The 18,610-nt window shown below is 36.3% G+C and overlaps 1 protein-coding gene across 1 annotated transcript in view; it reads left to right on the forward strand.

Annotated features, from left to right (window-relative positions):
- LOC128991085 (uncharacterized) overlaps positions 1 to 18,610 on the forward strand; it is a 346,794-nt gene that overhangs the window by 49,424 nt on the left and 278,760 nt on the right. Inside the window, exon 3 of the mRNA XM_054414044.1 lies at positions 15,670 to 15,865. Coding sequence (XP_054270019.1) covers positions 15,670 to 15,865 — 196 coding nt within the window. The remainder of the gene's footprint in view (positions 1 to 15,669; positions 15,866 to 18,610) is intronic.

Consider the following 18,610-nt stretch of genomic DNA (forward strand, 5'->3'; position numbering starts at 1 on the left):
AATTTTCAGGTTACTTTTGCGTCGTTAGTTGAGAAAAAAAACTGTTCTAAATCTGATCCACGGACCATCACCGAATTAGGCCATAACTACGTACACATAACAGATCCTCCCTAACATAGGAAGTCCAAGTAATGATAGAACCATTACCTAATGACAAACAAATGTTCTGACGTTTACCACCTCTGTGGTTTGCTGACGACCAGGTCTACAGTATATTGACGTCACAGATTCGTTCCGTTACAGAAATGATCATCAACACAAAACCAATACTAGAAATGGTCTACAACTAGAGTTATTTAAACATTTCTTTATGGTGTTATTTCAAATCCTAAAAAATCTAACAGTTATAGATTTGATCAAAAGTACAATTAAAGTGACAACTCAACGTTCTGTCATCATCGCAGAACCACAATAGAACTAAATGTTTGACTTATTGAACTAAATAATTTGTTGTATTTCTGTTTCGGAATATAGTATGGATTAGATATTACAAACGATTTTTATTATTTAAATTAAAATAATATATGCTACAATAATTTGAATAATATATATTGTAATATAAATTAATAATGAAAAGTAAATCAGTCCAAGGTGTTAACCTTGAATCAGGATTGGTCTTACCTTGCCACCTACGGCAATGGCTACTTCCCTATAGTGAAATTCGCTAAAACAATGTTGATGCTCGTAGTAAATTGAACCCCTATCAAACACGTGGGTGCATTAGTGGCATTATTCAGGCTGTGTTATCTTTATTATTTGCAGCATAAACTGTAGGCCATGATTTATATTGTTTATATGAATCAATTTTTGCAATGACAGTAGGCCTATAGGAATTTTCAAGCGCCTAGACCGGTGCTAAAGACCTGCCCTATGATAAGATACCAGCAAGCGCGCTGGTAGAGGTAACTAGTAACAGTACCTGTGATTATGCAGATCATATCCTCAAGTGTAACTGTACCATGCTACAGGCCAGCGCCTCCGGTTCTGCTTACCTAAACATTAATTACTACTCATTTTTTCAGGGTATCAGTAAATAATGAGCATTGCATTATGAAGCAGTTATAACCTGAAGATACATTATAACGCATTCTAACGAGAATACGAAACGTAAGTCACAACTGAGGTAAAGCAAAGACGGAAGGACTCCAGCTAATATATAAAACAAATATTTAATTCCCAGAACTCTCTTGCTTTCTCCATTGTTCTACAGAAAGTGATCCTATTCCTTCAGACTATTACGTTGAAACGATTTCAATTTTTAGTTGTTTTATTTCGGAAATCCCTACGCAAATACTTTCTATTAAGCTCCAATAATCTCACGTCAATCAATTAATGATGTCTACAATTAATTAATGGATAGATCAAAGTTATTCATTTTACCTACTACCTCATCACTGGTTCGCTCAGCATATTGCAGACACGTTAGCCCTCAGTCGGCACGATCCAACACAGACTTTCACCCAAATGTTGGCTAATCAGACCATTGTTTTAGTTGCCCGAGTTTGCAAATATACAAGCAAGGCGTGGTCCCGGTCTGTCGCTATCTACAACAACTTTTCTCCTCAAAGGTCTCGAACTGTGGATAACAAACGTGCCATTGTTGACCTCGATATGTTGGCAATGCTGAATATAGTGGTTATATTCAATGGATTATTTACATGTGAATTAGTTACTTATAAAGTTAGTTTTGTTTTCACCCGAGTGATATCGGTGTAGCACATCAAAACGGCGTTTGCTTGGATTATATTTTGTAGTGATAATAGTAATGGAAATGTAATCAAAAAACCGCATTCTATCGATAACTAAGCTTGGATATTCACTTAGGCGTTTCCTCCAACTTTCTCCTGTGTCATTTCACTGCTGTCGCCAAAACTTAGCAATTGAAGCCCACCGGGCTGGACCCACGCTGATAATCCTACAGATCTGTCAGATCGCCAATTAGAAACTGATTGTCGCGTTAGGAGGGACCGGTCGTCGCCTACTCGGCTTTCACTGTCCCGGTTATCATTGAGGGGGCGATCGTTGCAAAATGAACCGGAGACGTCACATGGGAGGCCATCATCAGTCAGGGTTGCCAGCTATATACTGTATAGGTCTACCAAGAGTTCATGGTTTATTGGGTTTTTATAAACCTTCACTGTTTGTCAATATAACGTACTGGTCTGCGTGTGATCTAAATATGTTGAGCTATCATTACTGCGTAACTCATTGGTACGCTTAAAATACCTACTTTGTATGGTCGCCATTTCAATAAAAAATATTATACGTATTGTATACGTATTGTACGTATCTACTGTACGTGCAATTGTTGTAAAAACAACATAACACCTAAAATATATGACCATTTACAATCAATCTCGAAACAACAATGTAAGTCCATTTCAGTAGTATGTCGTTACTCGTGTGCCACGATCCTAAGATTTAAAAATTTATTTAGTTCAGTGATGATTTGCAGTGAGCTATCATATAAGAAATTAGAAGCGGAGTAAATATTAGTACAGATTCCAAAACACATTGGATTAATAATTTAGGGAAGACTGACGGTAAAACTTAAGAAACAGACGAGGGGACAATTACATAGTGAGGAAACAATAGATAACTCAGTGTACAAGGAAGCATTGAGGGTTGGCGTTTTCTGAGCAAGTGTCACCGAACTTGATGCTGGATGATTGTTGGAGTGATTAGGTGGTGCAACGTCTCGCTGCTGTAGCTTTGCTGATGAGTTTTCCGGATCCGGCCGTTTGTTTGATTAATTATCTGTCTTTCTGACAGTATCCATGACAGTGCCAGACTAAAGGGAAGGTCCACTATCCACCTAGACATTGAAATCTCACTTATTCACATCCTTTGTCCCGAAAAGTTGACAAGTAATATACAGGGTGTTTATAAATCATTCATCATGTTTTAAAACTTATTATTAACTCTTATACATAACAAATATAAATGAAAACTAAATCAATAGAAATAAAATTAATTAAATTTAACTTAGATACCTCTACAAGTGCTCAATATGCCATCCATTAACCATAAAACAAGTTTCTCATCGGTGTTGTAAATTGGCCAATACACCGGCTAGCATCAAAAGGCAACGCCGGCTTATTGTATATTGATTTGATGAGCTCTATATCCTATATTAGTTGATACAAAATCAAATCTGTTGGAAATTCCAAACAAATATTGCTTAGAATCTTCTCCTTTCTATGAATACCGGTATGCCTTTAAACAATTTTCCCGATTTCATTGGTAGCAGAAACGAGTAAAACAAAATACAATATTGAAAACTCATTTATTTGCATTAACACTTTATTCGCTTTTGTGTGGTGTCAATAATTGACAGTAGTTCATGATTTAAACATGTATATTAACGGTAATTATAACGGATTAATCAAAGGATATATATACTGGGTTATTACGGAATCAGATTCCACGACTTCTTTCCCTTAGAAAACTACGAATCTTTCTCGAAATATTAATCAAACATTAGCCCGACAGTAATCTTAAAAGAAATTAAAGACAAAACTCGTAATTACTTGAAAGCGGCTACCCACAGGTGTATTATCGGTTTAACCCCTTGTCCAAGGTGACCGCTTGGCCGCCAAAGCCGAGCTGTGGTTTCGCAACAACCGACTCACCAACTTTCCCTTCAAGTTGCGGCTGTGTGTCTGACAACTGCTGAGGCCCTGCAGCCTGAGGTGAGCAAGTCAAAAGGCTAACGAAGATCCAGCCAAGCCAGTTGCACCGGACGATCGTTTACTTACGAGGATTAAACTTGATCATTAAATGATTGGTTGTGATTGTTGATACTAATATACCATTACTTGGCAGTTTGACTTGATAACAGTTCAAGTTGGGCTGAAGAGGACCAAAATCATGGAACATACGCAGTGGGCTCGCAACCCACTGAAACTATAAAACATGCCATGCCTAAACTGTTTAAAGGTGGTTATTTACCTCCGTGAATATTTGTTACAGCTTGGGTTGGTTTTTGTTAAACCCAACAGAACATACAGTACGTTATCGCACCTTGGAACAGTCAACACCATTGACTGCTACTGACCCAGAGAGACAATAGGATCACTCTGTAGATGGAAGACGACAGTGCCGCTTTAATTGAAGTTGAATACGAATCAATACAGTTCCTCTAGTCTGAAATACGAATGCTGCTATCAAAACATATTGCATCACAAGTTTGAGGCTATTAAAGACGGCGTTGACATCTTAATCATAAAATGATTTTTCTGTTATTAAAATTTAATTTTAACCAGCAGTTAAGTTGTATTTTTGTATAAATTTCAATCTTAACTGATATTGTTGACGAAGTTCTATAAGCCAACGGGTTTGAAGAAACTGCTGTAACCTCCAAGAGATATTATTAACTAGTCTCTAGAGCCGCCATTCCGCTGCAGTAACCAGTTATATGTAACAGGGTAGCAGTTCCTGTTATACTCAACATTACAGACTCCACAGCAAGGCTGCAGGCTAATTAGACTAGTTATAATAACCTGAAACAGCAACAGCTCACATGTAACACTGGCATTACCTCTGCGACTGTGAATGTCACTGGTTTGTAATTGGTCATCATCAGTGCTCAATGCCCTCTGGCTCTAGTTATTATCTGTTCTGCATCAAAAAGTCTAGTGTGATAATTGCAATCTCATGACAGCAGAGAGTTTCTTTCTGCTGCCGCTTTTTAATTGGAAATGTCATTGGAATTTATTAACTTGTTGGAAATATTTCCAGATAAAAAAAGTTATAAGTTCTTTTGTAAAATGTTCACTGTACACATGTCCACATTGGTTATAGCAATTAACATGTTGTACATAATATATACATAGCATATACTACATAATCAAATATATCGAGTGAAGCCCTTGTGAATGGCTAGCATGTAACTTAAAGGGGGATGCGGAATACTACCCCCCGGAAACCATCCCCCAGGTGAAACTTGACTTCAAGAAATCTGCCAACTAAATGTTACAGCAAGTTTGGTGGGTTAGGTTAGGTTAGGTTAGAACAGTATGTCAACGAAACTTGAGTGTCCGTGAATGGAAAACTGCCCCCTCGATCTCTGACGTAATCGATCTCTGACTGCCGGGGGGCAGTCCAGTCTTCCGGCGGGCAACCCACTTTAAGCTACAGAACTAACCTATTTACGCGGAAACACTTCAAAAGGTTATTTATAAAAACTAGCTGTTACACACGGGATTCACCCCGTTTGACTTCATAAGTATTAACAAAACTATTGAATGGTTTAAGTTTAGTGAAATAAACAAAACAGAATACAGTAATACAAACAAATAATCAAACATTTTAATTAGGTAATAAATTGAAAGAATAACAAACTAATTAAATACCGTACGGCAGAGGTATTTTTAACATTAGATAAATGGAAAGCTCCCTTTAGAAAGGAATTGCGACCTTAAAGGATTATTTATTAAATAATTGATAATTTTGCGCAAGGTTTCTCGTCATGACGAACATTTTAAGTATATGGTTTATAGGGTGATTTTTAGTTTTCTCAAAAGTTCATGGGTACTTTGGGATTTATATACAGTATTATGGATACTACCGATCACTTGGTTGCCTTTAAGTAGAGAATTTTTGGAAATAGAGAACATGAATTCTTGGATCTACCGCAGCTACTGACGGGGAACAGTTAGTTACAATAGTTAATTTGCCGCGGAACTGAGAAGCAGCTGCAAACATCCGGCGAGGGATGAATCAGCGGAAAACGTATTGTTCCGTGAATTCCGAAGAATGTTCCACTCAATACACTGGAACAATGGGGCGGGAAAATAATCTTACATAACCGATTAAAAGTTGGCGTGAAATTTGATTAGCCGAAGGTTCCTACATCGCTAACCAGCAGTGATGGCGTCGAGGCATCCAGGTTCTCAAGGTCTGTCGTAATAACTCGCCAAGATAAACAATAACGATACCTTCCGGCACCCCTGTGAAGATCATGCTTGGTTTCGGTCAGGATTATAATTACGTCCAGCAGCTATCAGCCAACAACGCCAGAGCCAAACTTCTCCTTCGCCTCGCCTCTAATGTCCGCACTTGTATATTGGACAGTGTACAGCCAGGTCTAATAGCATAGATCTAATAGGAGTTGGCAGTCTTCAATGTGCAACTGAACATTTGACTGCACGATTCTTTACAATTTTGCCCATAAAGCACAACTTCTCACAGGTAGTTTTCCGAAATGCATTTGGATTATTTTGTCCACACCTTTTCAATTCGTCAACTATTATGTTTTCGTTGATAGTCACCAGTCGACTTAGAATGTTGTTAACTTGGAGGAACTTCAAATAGATGCAATTTACTACAAACCCAACATCCAAACCCTCCACAGTACGAATGCTCTTGAGTGACACGTGAGTTGTATTTTATACTTACACATATTCTGATTAGACGCCGCGCCGGTTTATACTGTAGAGTAGAGTAGTAGAGATGAACTATCTCCCCCGCTATGCCGATGGCCTCTAGGTATCGTCAAGTCACGTAACGGTCTGCTACCCCCACTTGGCCCTCGTGTCCACTCTGGCCACGCTAATTTATTCGCAACTGTTCTTCTCCAGGTAACGGCGAAGGTCCCGCCTCCCACACTAACTGTTTCTCCACACTCCCACACGCACCGTCGCACGTCACACGCCACCTACTCCAGTTCCCCGGTTCACCTTCACGGCTCCTCTTATGTACAGTAAGCCAGATAGGTTTTAGTTTTAGTCATTTTCTCCCGCTGCCCCGCCCTGCACTTCCCACTTTGCCAAATGACGGATTAATTCAGTGACTTTTGGTCCGCCAAGGTCGCCTAGCCGCTTGGACAACCTAGAGAGACTGTGATATATAATCAATCAAGAGACTGCGATATATAATACACTAGCTGTTGTACCCGTGCTTTGCAACGGGGAGAGGACACAAAATAGAAACATTTTAATCTTTATCTCTTGCATACAATAGTTACACATCCGCCAACGCTTTTAGAAACAAAATTCAACTTTTATGGCCTTAATAGAAACGTTTTAGTTATGACCTTTAAATCTGGTAAGTAGTGGATACCACCATTTTGATTTTGATTAATTTTAAATCTTGTGTAGGCTGATATGAGAAAAACTGACCAAATCTTCGAGTAAAACCTTGACATACATGATTTACCAGATTTACCTTCATCTCCCTTAATTACACATGTTTTAATTTATTATTGACATTTTCAATTTCAATTTTGAAGTTGCAAAAATACTAATTATTAAATTTAAATATCTTTATATTAAACTCTTCTTTATATTAAATCACAAATCCTTTCATCTTCAGTTTCTTCACTCACAATAAATCAATAGCAAAACTAAGTCAGCTGTTATAAACTTTAGAAATATTGCTGTGCCTTACCAATACATACAGTCTTTTGAAATATTAAAGAAACTATATCTATAGGTACTTAAAAATTTTAAACAAATAATGTAGCATTAATACAGCAGACAAAACTAATATGATTATCAAGGACTAAAAAATGTAATAGCAAATACAGTATATGTTTCATTGCATCTCTGATTCTACTAAACAAAAATATCAACAAACAACTTAATATACAAACCAGTTCTTTTAATCAGTTCCATCATCCATTGCTTTTACATTTTCACACTTACCATTAAGAAAACATGTAACAGATATTTCATTGATTTTAGAAACAAAAGAACACTGTGTACTGCTTAGTTTTATGATATTTTCCTTGGTTTAATTTAATCAGTGGTGTGGCAAAACACAAATAATAAATGTATCAAATAAAGTAAATGTGAACTGAAAGCTTTGTTAGGATAAAATAAGAGTATTTTGTATTACCATTTGATAATTAAATATAGTTACACATATATAACAGATTTTAGAAAACAAAAATCAACGACAATTTAGTTATTGATGATATTCTTTAGTTTAATTTAAAACACAATAACTTAATTTACCTAAATATACATATAAAAAACAATGTGATGTGAAAGCTATGTTAAGTTAATTTAACACATGTGAAGCAGTTAGAATTTATTTAAAGTAGCCTCCAAATGCATACAAAACATCTATACATTGTAATTTTCATACTGTTTCCATGAAAACATATCAATAACATTATTTTCACTTAAGATTATTAACTTAAGACGCTTTAAAAAATCCAAAAACGGTTATAAAATCTTTTTTTTTCTATAATCATTGTCATAGTTTTAGAATAAATAATCCATGATAAAAGGTTAGATTAAAATAAACCTACCTCATATTTATGGAAAATATTATATTTAATTTCTTTGTATCAGCTGTCTGAAATTGTGAAATATGCAGTTTAGCAGTTCTTCTTGTTTATATGTCAAAGTAAATGTAAACAAACATTGTTAGTGTTCTCATTACAGCCATGGAGACCAATCAATATTTACTTTTAAAATGTTCATCTCAGAACTTTTAAAGCCAAAGGGGCAAAGCCTACGGTCAGTATCGAAATGTGAATAGTCCTATAATGGTCCTTGGTATAGTAGCTATATTTTTGTAAAATTTAAGCCCAGTTGGTTCAGTAGTTTTTGCACCTATTAGTAATACACATACAGACACCATTAGATTTTTATATAATAGTATAGATAGATATAGATTAAGCCGTTTTTAAATCTTTATGTTAATGATAAGTTATTAATTTTTAAATAGAGTTTGGAATTCATTCAAACCAGCTCAAAAGAACCATTCAGCAATTGTTAATCAAACACATCTTATACCTAATGTATCTTCATCGGTTAATCGAGATTGCTACCTACAAACCAGTGATTATATAGTAACGTGGTTAAAAAAGAACTATTGAGGATCATTCATTATAATTTGTCTTTATACTGAAGGGTTCAGTGGTCTAAAATTGCCGAATATTAAATCAACATTCTTAATTTGCACTCCTTCTTACCTAAAATAAGTCTTCTTTTCTGATAAAACAGGTCGCGCTCAGGATATTTTGCAATGCAAGCGGAGGCAATTGCAGACCGAACGAAACCTTTGCGATGGCATGTCGTAATCAGGTTGATCTTAATCCGTTGTTTCGTAGTGCTTAGACTTTATAAGGGCTGTCACGACGAAGAGTCTTTCACACATGAGAAAATATAGTTGATGATCAAATGCCATTTTTAAACTCCACTGATGTGTTTTTAACTTTACATTTTATATTCCACCGAAATAAACCCTTAAACTTTAACCACATTTCAAGAAACCACGATTGGAGTTTTTTTTTATTTCCGTAGCCACAAAACCAATATAATACAAAACGCTTCTCCACGAAGACTTGAACCGCTTTTCTAACATTCTTAAATAATGTATTACCCTAGGTTGTCCTATACGTTAATTCGGTTTAACCTACAAATAGAGCTGGATTCGATCTAATAGTATAATATAATGCCCTTCGCTGCAGCAAACCTGCCGACTAAGCGAATTTCCTTTTGCCTGGATTAATTTTCAATTAATCTATTAAATTTATCTTTAACTAGTACCTGGGTTCGCTGCTACAGGGAAACTTCAGGAAAGTGTGTTTTTATTAAAATATAAAAAATAGCTTAGTATAAAATAAATAAATCTGACAAGTTTGATCAAAATATATCCATAAACAAGCCAACTAGCTTACAACATTTTACAATATTCTATATTTTGTGTATGGATTTCAACGGCATCATCCGAATACAAATTATGAGTTAAATTGGGAAACTAACTTGAAAACTATCAATTTGAAAGAATCACGTTCTCCACTTCAGACTGAATGCTCGGTGATAGTGTGCTCAATTTTGTTCGAGAAACATATTGATGTGTATATCTTGATACTGACTGACACACCTGGGTCGTTTTGGATAGTAATAAGAACATTGCCAAGATTATTAAACCTATTGATACTAATTCGGACGGATCTATGATGAAATATTCATCATCTCATATAGTACTGAGATTTGCTAATACTGACAATTGTTACTGTCTAAAGCTCTCTGTCACTCTTGCACCGTCTAAATAAATAATTGGCAATCAACAATCTTTGACGATTTGCATAATTTTTTTATATAAAACTACCACTCCTTATATTATAAAGATATATTCTGAATTCGCAACCCGTGTGACATCAATTTTACCTCGAGAAAAGACTATTACTGGACCAAGTTATGCTCTTTGTTACGGATGGAACTTCACTAACGTATGAAAAAGGAGGTAGAATTTCATAACTTTGTATATTGTTATGACAAAGCAGAAAAGAAACAGTCACAAGAAACAATAGTGGAGGTACTTTGGGCTGAGTGCTGAGTACCGCCCGCACCGCCATGGTTCATGCGTCTTCACCGCCAAGGTCGTACAACAAAGGATGGGGTTACCGGTCAACACACAACAGATGTGTGGTACTGGTGTTGTGAGGCTAGCGGATGTTGTTACTGAAGTTGCAACTCTTCAACACGCATCAGTAACTCATCAGGCAAATTACCTAATCCGGAGCAAAGAACAACTATTCATCCTTCCCTTTTCTTTGTTTTTGATAATCGTAGCGTAATCATAACGCAAAATTACTGTACATAACTGTCATAAATTTCTTAATACTAACTTTACGGTTCCAAATTAAATACATGAATTTATAATACAGTAGTACCTAATGGTTTTATACACTCAATGCAATATTTGTTGCTAGTCTAATAACAATTTTAACATTTTAAATTGAATTATCTTTCCTGCAATTGTTTATATTGAAACTTGTAATACTGCCCCCAAGCACGCAAAAATCCATTTCATCTTAAAATATTTCTCACCTTTCATCTTCTGTGCACATCCGCAACTTGGCAAGCCACCAGAATTAATTGAATTATAAAATAAATATAATTTGTCATATCGGCGTACGTTTAGTGTTAATACTGACACTAGTTACTGGCTAAAGCTGTCTGTCACTCTTGCACCGTCTAAATAATATGCGTATTATAAACAAATTCATAAATAATCAAACAGATAACACAGGTAATACGTGTTTTAGTGAACTTTAAGTAACCACAAAGATTAATAACAGTTATTTAAATAACGTAGTGAACTTAAAGAGCAGATATATAAATTCAAATGCAGCAGTTAAGAGAAAACTGATACCAAAGGTCCCCACTTCTGTCTAACGGTAGAGATGCTTCAGGAGATTGACCTTAGCGCGCCTCCAGACATCATGAATCTCCTCATGCTAGCCATTAGCTCTTCTACGATTTGTTCCACAATCCACGCTCTTGTGACGAGGACAGTACAGTATTTGCCTGGAGACCTGATACGCTCGCCACCTCGCCAGTAACATGAGAAGTGCCGCCATTTAATTTGCTGTCTTGACAGGTTCTGTTTCTCCCTGTGATTTATTCTCCTTTGTTTTGTCTCCGGGTTTGCTTAAATTGCCGGCTCTATTCTGCCTGTGTTCGTGTTGTGCGACTCTACCAATTTATGGCAATGTGCTGCGTATAAATATGGAATACCCGACTATTCTCGATGGAGTGTGGCTGTAGAATATGTTATCTGAAGTTATTATATCACTGCAGCTGTATTATTGTGAGACGAGAGATTCACCAACTTAAATGAAAGGCATCTTGCATAGTTTGTAAATGCATTTGAAACAGGGAAGATACATTGGTGACTCAACAGAGCATTAAATATTCCTCTGTAGGGTCTAAATAAAATCGTTTATACAATTGATTGGAGCATTAATATATTATAACATTAATATATTGTCGGAATGAATAAATATCACAATAATACAATACAAGCTGCTATACCCGTGCTTTGCAACGGGAAGAAAATGTGATCTAGAGAGCTATTAAAGTAATCCTGATGTGTGTTTTAAAATACGGCAACTTTATGATTTAGTTTGAAAATATAAACTCTGATTTAAAAGTGTAAACCTGCTTACTTTCAAACCCCTACTTTTTATGTTAATAGATCCAAAAGAATATGACAACATACCTTAGTGTAGCAATAACATAAATTGCTTCATATTGATGCTTCACGAATGACATGTTTTACTTCAACTTTAGTCATGCCTCTTTACATTTAGCTTACTATATAAATTACAAAATGAAACTTTGCGCAATTCTATACAAAACGTATACAAACTTTCTTTAAAACCAAACATAACCCTCCTAAATCTACATAAAGCTTCACAAACATCTTTTTCGAGTAAATAAACAAACACCATTATTCTGTACCTTGAATGGTAAAAATATAAAATAACAAATCCTCAATGAACGACTGATTCTATGAAAACGTAATTACACTCAATTACGGGCATGATATGCTCCAGTGCATACATGTACATAATAAAGTGATTTATGTGTTAAGCGAAGAATTGTTGTGGAGGTAATATAATGATTCCCCGCATGTCCGTGCGCTGGCTGTAGTGTTGGGAAGGCCATGACCATGCCACCAAGGGTGTCCCACAATTCGTCTGCAATATTACACTATCCTCACACGTCATCACGACTGGCCTCTCCACTCCGTTTCATTACATTTCCACGTTTATTTAATTCCCACTACTAATTATGAACTGTTGGACCTTGGCTCGAAGTTAATAGGTGTTATGAGTCAAGGAATTCTCGTTCATAATTATTCATCGTTCTTTCTTTCTGTCCCTCCTTGTTGCTGTTTGTTTGAAGTCAATATATGAATATACGTTTACAAATTACAAGCACCTTGTTTGCCATCGCCGTAGTACACAAACTCTTTACTTATAAGTAGGTTAGCTGCAAAGTAAGGCTATGCTAGAGTCAGGATCCGCATCGTTTAAGTTTAGATTACAACTAAAAATCGTGATATTTCAGCTTGGTTACTTATTATTTGATATTTTGTTACTTGGTGTCGTTTGATAGGAAATCCTGAATTCTAAATAAAAGTGTTCTTGACATGTTTTCATAAAATCAGCCATTTATTCGTATTTTGAGTTTTAAAAATAAAAAGCAACCATTTTTAAATTTAAAATTGAACCAAGTTAATGTTTTCCAATATAGGTATATTATACATTTCAAGTTTCATAAAGATCGCATTAAAGATTCTATGATAAAAATGTTTATGTGAAAAATACAAAATGGCGGATATCTGGTTAACGAAGCATTAATAAAAAAAACACTCATTTTTATTTCCTCTTTATTTTGGTCCATAGAACCATTTTCCGGGGTTATATCTACGGGACACCCTGTAAAGTTAGTTAACTGTAATCGATTACTGCAGTTTGTCTCAATCCTGTTTAGAGCTCATAACGTGTTCGGTTAGATTGAGTTATTACAGTTTAGCCATGTTCCGCAAGCCACTTACGGATACTGTATCTAGGTCCCGTTTTCCACGGAGTCCAACCTCGATTGAGTCATTATCAGCTGTTGTAGGCCTACGAGTCTTCCAATCGCTATTATCAACATTTAGGCACTAAACTATTTACACCGATCCGCTTTAAAGTCTCTGGCTTAAATTGTCTATAAATTGCAGACTGGTTGTTGCCTCGCTAGACGCTAGGTGCTGATATAAATCCACCATAATCCCTATACTAGTTTTGCAATTACAGTAGCAACTCCAGAATCAAAGGTCAAAAGGTGGGGTTTTTGAGATCAAGGTAAAATGCAGGTAAAGTACTTCCAATTCTGATTAAACGTTTTTAAGACTTTTTGTGCGATTAACTCTTCCAATTAATTAAGTTTTCAACTGCGACATACAAATTACCATGTTGCCACACTGTTTCCTAAAACACACGATTTCTGGGCGTCGTGCTGGACATCGTCACATGTGTGGCATTGTGACACTGACACTCACCCATTGACACAGTTGGTCGTCATGGACATGTAGACATGTAACGGTGCTCAACATACGGGTGTAGGTCTACAATGCACGCGTTTCCGTGTGAACTTCTGACTGTTCTCAGGAATGAAAGTGCCGAGGCCGCTAATGAGGCAAGTGGCAGGTTGTTTCGAGCTCGCAAATTTCGGACCGCAGTCGTAAATTTAATTGCAGGCAGGAAGTGTAATCAAAATTCTACAGTCTCCTTATCATTTCGAAAGAAGTAACTGGCTATTTTAAAGATTTTCGCTCATAGATCAAGCAGATTTTCGTCTGGAAACAAATTTTGTTAGTTCGAAGAATTACATTGGTTAGAAATTAATATGGCAATTTAGCTCCACAAGTTTTCTGTTATCAGTCCATAGAATATCTTCGCCTGACTTGAGACTTCAACGCCCACCACTGGCAAGGCGAATGACCAGAGGAGGGCTTAGTCTAGTTCATGAGTTTGCAGATGTTTATTTCCCTAACCAATAACCAAGATACAATGTATGTCTACCACAACGAGGTGCGGCGTTTGCAAAGTTTCGCCAGGCACGCGACACGCAACACCACAGAAAGGCCAAGGTTCGACTTTCTCATGGCGTCAACTCACCATATGGCGACCTCCATTGCGTAAACCTTTGCGTAACTCGCCGAGCCGCAGTCTGAACTGAACGTGAATGGGCACACATCATCTTTGCTCTAGTTCCTCCCCCGTATTATTTCAACTGCCATGAATCATCCGGGTACAAATGGATTGATGATGTTCGTATATACAATGTAAAAAGCCTTCAGAAAATCGTTTAATGTACTTGAGATCCTCGAATAAACGTGAGTAATTATTTAATTAGTATGTCAACAATTTTATACGCCTAACAGACACAATCTGAGTCACCTTCTGGAGAAATATTTAATCATTCCAGTACACCATCAAAGGAAACAGTGATGCACTTCCTCAATTGTAACAAAAATATTTTAGATGGTCCAGGCCAGACTGAAAGTACTGAGTGCATTCACTAGCATGATCTGTCCGTCAACTCCTCAAGGTATGCGGAGGAAAGTAGGCTGCATTATGTATGCAGACGGCATGCGTACTCATGCATCTTTTGTCTCAGGCTCCAACACATTTTACATTGTTTCACTTTTACCCATCTCAAACTCACACAACACCTTCGGAAGACACATTTATTTAATTAGACGTTTGTAATCAATTGTTTTGACAAAGAAGGTGTGTACGTTTGTTGAGCGCAAAAGTAATGCCCTAAAGATGTTTTAAAACTTGTTTAATGGCCAACGCTGTCTGACAGTAAGGACTCTTCTACTGATCAAGAACATGTGTTTTGCGTACCACCATAGATATCGAGACAGTAGAGGTTATACACGTGTGACGGCGCAGTCTCGACGCGAACACACGTCCCGCGGCCGCAGATTGTAGGCCTACTGCTCCTTAATTAAGTGTCGCATCACGAATGTTCGATGACATCGCCATATCTATTAAGGTCCTTTGTCTAGGAAGTGCTCACGTTACACCGTCACGAGCAAGCCGCCCGCGCCTCAGCAAGGGCAATGTCCTTCGGGTGACCTCAACAGGCGTTGACCTTAAATAATTGTCTCGACTATTGTCTATGATGACGATTATAACATTGCTAGGGTACATTAAAATATAGAAGACCGTTAATGTGCGTCGTATTACATCTTCATAGGCGTTTGACGTTAGAGGCAACGTCGTATTCTTTCTCTCAATGTCCCTCATTTTTTTGCACCCTCTTTGGAATGCATTAACGTATAGACCCTATTTGTTTACTCCACATTTCTTTTGCAGAATTTTTTAATTATTTCTAATCGCTTATTTTATTTCTGTTTCAGGTACATGCACAAGGTGGTATAGGTTTTGGAATTAGGAAAGAAATATTCTTTTTAAATTTAGAAGATGGTTACTTCGGATGCCAAGTGAATGAGTCTACGGATGTCCTGCAGCTGTACGAGATCTCGAGGATATGTGATGGGACTCCGGACTGCTACAGGGGATCCGACGAGCTACGGAGGGAACTCAAATGCACGAGTGAGTACTCATAGCAAGGCTCATAGCTGATTGGTGGGTTGATTTTATTTTAGGTAAATCTGGTTTGAATATTTTTTACCGAGGACATTCTTATTTGAACAATTAAAAAAAAACCTAGTTGAATATAAAGAGGGGATAGGAATAAGTAGGGGAATAAACCGTAAAAAAAAAACAGAAAATACGGAAACTTCAGGTAGATTTCATTATTGTTTAATCTACATGTTGAGCACATATTTCTGCCGTCTAAGGAAAAATTTAATCCCACGGTTATCTACAGTATGGAGTAGTAGTATAGCAAAGAAAGTACATTTAATATTTAGATAACAGGAAAATACTTCCAGGGACGCGACCACTAAGATGTTTTAATATATCACTGATGTTAACGGCTATCGTCGGCAACCTTTTCTATTACCTATACATGTATTATAATGTAATAGGTTCCAAGGCTTACTAAATAAATGTAAAATAAATCGCTCCAACAATATAAAATGTATATTACACAAATTTTCACAATTTATTTTGGGACGGGGAGGGAATAAGAAATAGGTACAGTAAAAAGTAGTTTGAACTAATTATCATAAGATAAATATAAATGTGTTGTAAGTACCTTATTTCTGCTCCAATGGTATATTTCTTTAGATCCTACCCTTTTCCAAAAATACACCACTTCAATTACCAAATCTAATGAAAACCTTTGTAGAAACAGTTTTTTAGTTTAGAACTTACTGGAATTGCGAAGCAGCATGACCTTGTCTCCAGACTCCAGCCTAATAGGTTCCTTGATTTTTCGCAGAAAATTACAATTGTTTTTCTCTCTAAATAGGTGGGGGCTCAGAGACTTCTGTAAAGTGTAATAAACTTGCTTTGGTGTTTTTGGAAAGAATAATAAGATACTTTGATTGGACCTCATAAAACACCAGAATATTACTGGGACCATTGTTATATTTTTATTTTTTTATTACTAAGTACAGTATTACAACTAGTTTTATCATCCTACCATGGATCGAATAATGTCTTATGGTACGTTTAGAATGGCATCTTATTCCATCGCTTCAACTTCTGTCAAATCATTTGATGGAATCTTCAAATGCAAATTGACTCATCATGTACCTAATCATTTTCGTAACGGTGGGATCTAAACCTAAAGTCGTCTAACCTGAATTGGAACCTATACATTAGCTGCATTAAGATTTTTGCCATTAGTACCCGTTTAACTGGAAACTTGGACAGTTCCACGATGATAGGAATGTATGCAAGAATCATGAGCATCCCTTAAGAGTTAAAACTTGATCGTCAATCTGCTGCGGTAATAAGCTCTTTGCCTCAAGCTCGTGTCGATGAACTGTTCACTTGTCTAGCTTCTTTTCGTTTAGCGGTAAACTATTTATAATGCAAACTAGCATGATAAAAGTCAAATGTACATTGACGATGGCACGTTTCGTGTACAGAAATTTTGGGCTCGAAATGACGTATTTTTTTAGGATATCTAACTTCATCTTAAGGGATAATCAATTTATTCCAGTAATAATATTATACCGGATGTCAGTGACACGCTGATTAATTTTTGTATCTTTCGACGTTTGTGTCAGCGGGGGGCCAAATTAGCAACGTTTTTCAAATTTCACGTCATTGAAATAAATCATCCAGAACTACCTTGATTCAGTCATAAATGAGGGTGACTTCTCAACACAAATCCTACATTTTGTTTCAATAAATCTTGGTTAGAGTATGTGTATCTAAAACTTTCTAATGCAAGATCCATTATATATTGTATATAGATTAGTAGAATAATCGTTGATATATTGTATAGTTAAATTGGAGTGCCTGCCTTTTCATGATAAACAACAAACTGTTGGCATAGAATCTTAGATAAAAAATAAAACTTTAAAATTTGAGTAACATAATACTTTGACATTATTCTTATATATTTCTCGCGCAGGGAATTCCTCACACAAATTGCACATTTTTGGTCACAAGGTAGGGTTTTCATTATAATTATTTTAAAAAGTCAATCAGGGAATTATGCGAAACTGAGGGTTGACTTTCAATATAGAGTTATAACTTTCTTATGCAAGACGTTCCTCCTACCAATTAAATATTTCTGTCACTCGGCAGTGTTTGTTCATTATACATATTTCAAGAGTCTTGGGCCACTGCGACAGACAGGAAACAGAAAGTGACTCAGACGAAGGAAGCTGCGGAGACGTTGACTGAATAACTAATCCCCATCCGCAGCCGCAGCCGCAGTTAACGGACATCATTTCACTATTGTTCTCTAAGCAGAGACCGAACCAAATCCCTTCTCTCCTACTCTCGCTCTCCTCTGCTCTTACTCTCGAAACAGTTATGCAAATGAGAGAAGTTCCCTCCGATATTTGAAGAACGTTTGTGTTGACATTCTGTCCCACATACCACAATATACTATAGTGTTTGCGGTTGGTAGGCCTGATCTTAAGTGCGAATGTGACTATAGTGCACCATCCTTCTTTCAACTCAGATTAGTGTTTTACCATTCATATATGTAGTCTTACATATGCAATTATATCCTTTGAAAATTGATAACACTTATATTGCTTCTCTTAAGCACATTTACTTAATATTTTCAAATATTTTTGCAGTTGTACTTGTCCTATATTAAACTCTTGCTAAAATTACTACAACTATTTTTACTGCGGAACCTAAAACATTTTTAACATGTCAACATTTAATAATACTGCATTTTTTGCAATAACTGTAGTGATAATA

The sequence above is a fragment of the Macrosteles quadrilineatus genome, unplaced genomic scaffold, assembly GCF_028750875.1.
Source record: "Macrosteles quadrilineatus isolate MER2022 unplaced genomic scaffold, UCM_ALF_1.0 Scaffold_1__1_contigs__length_201487025, whole genome shotgun sequence".
Classification (NCBI taxonomy): Eukaryota; Metazoa; Arthropoda; class Insecta; order Hemiptera; family Cicadellidae; genus Macrosteles; species Macrosteles quadrilineatus.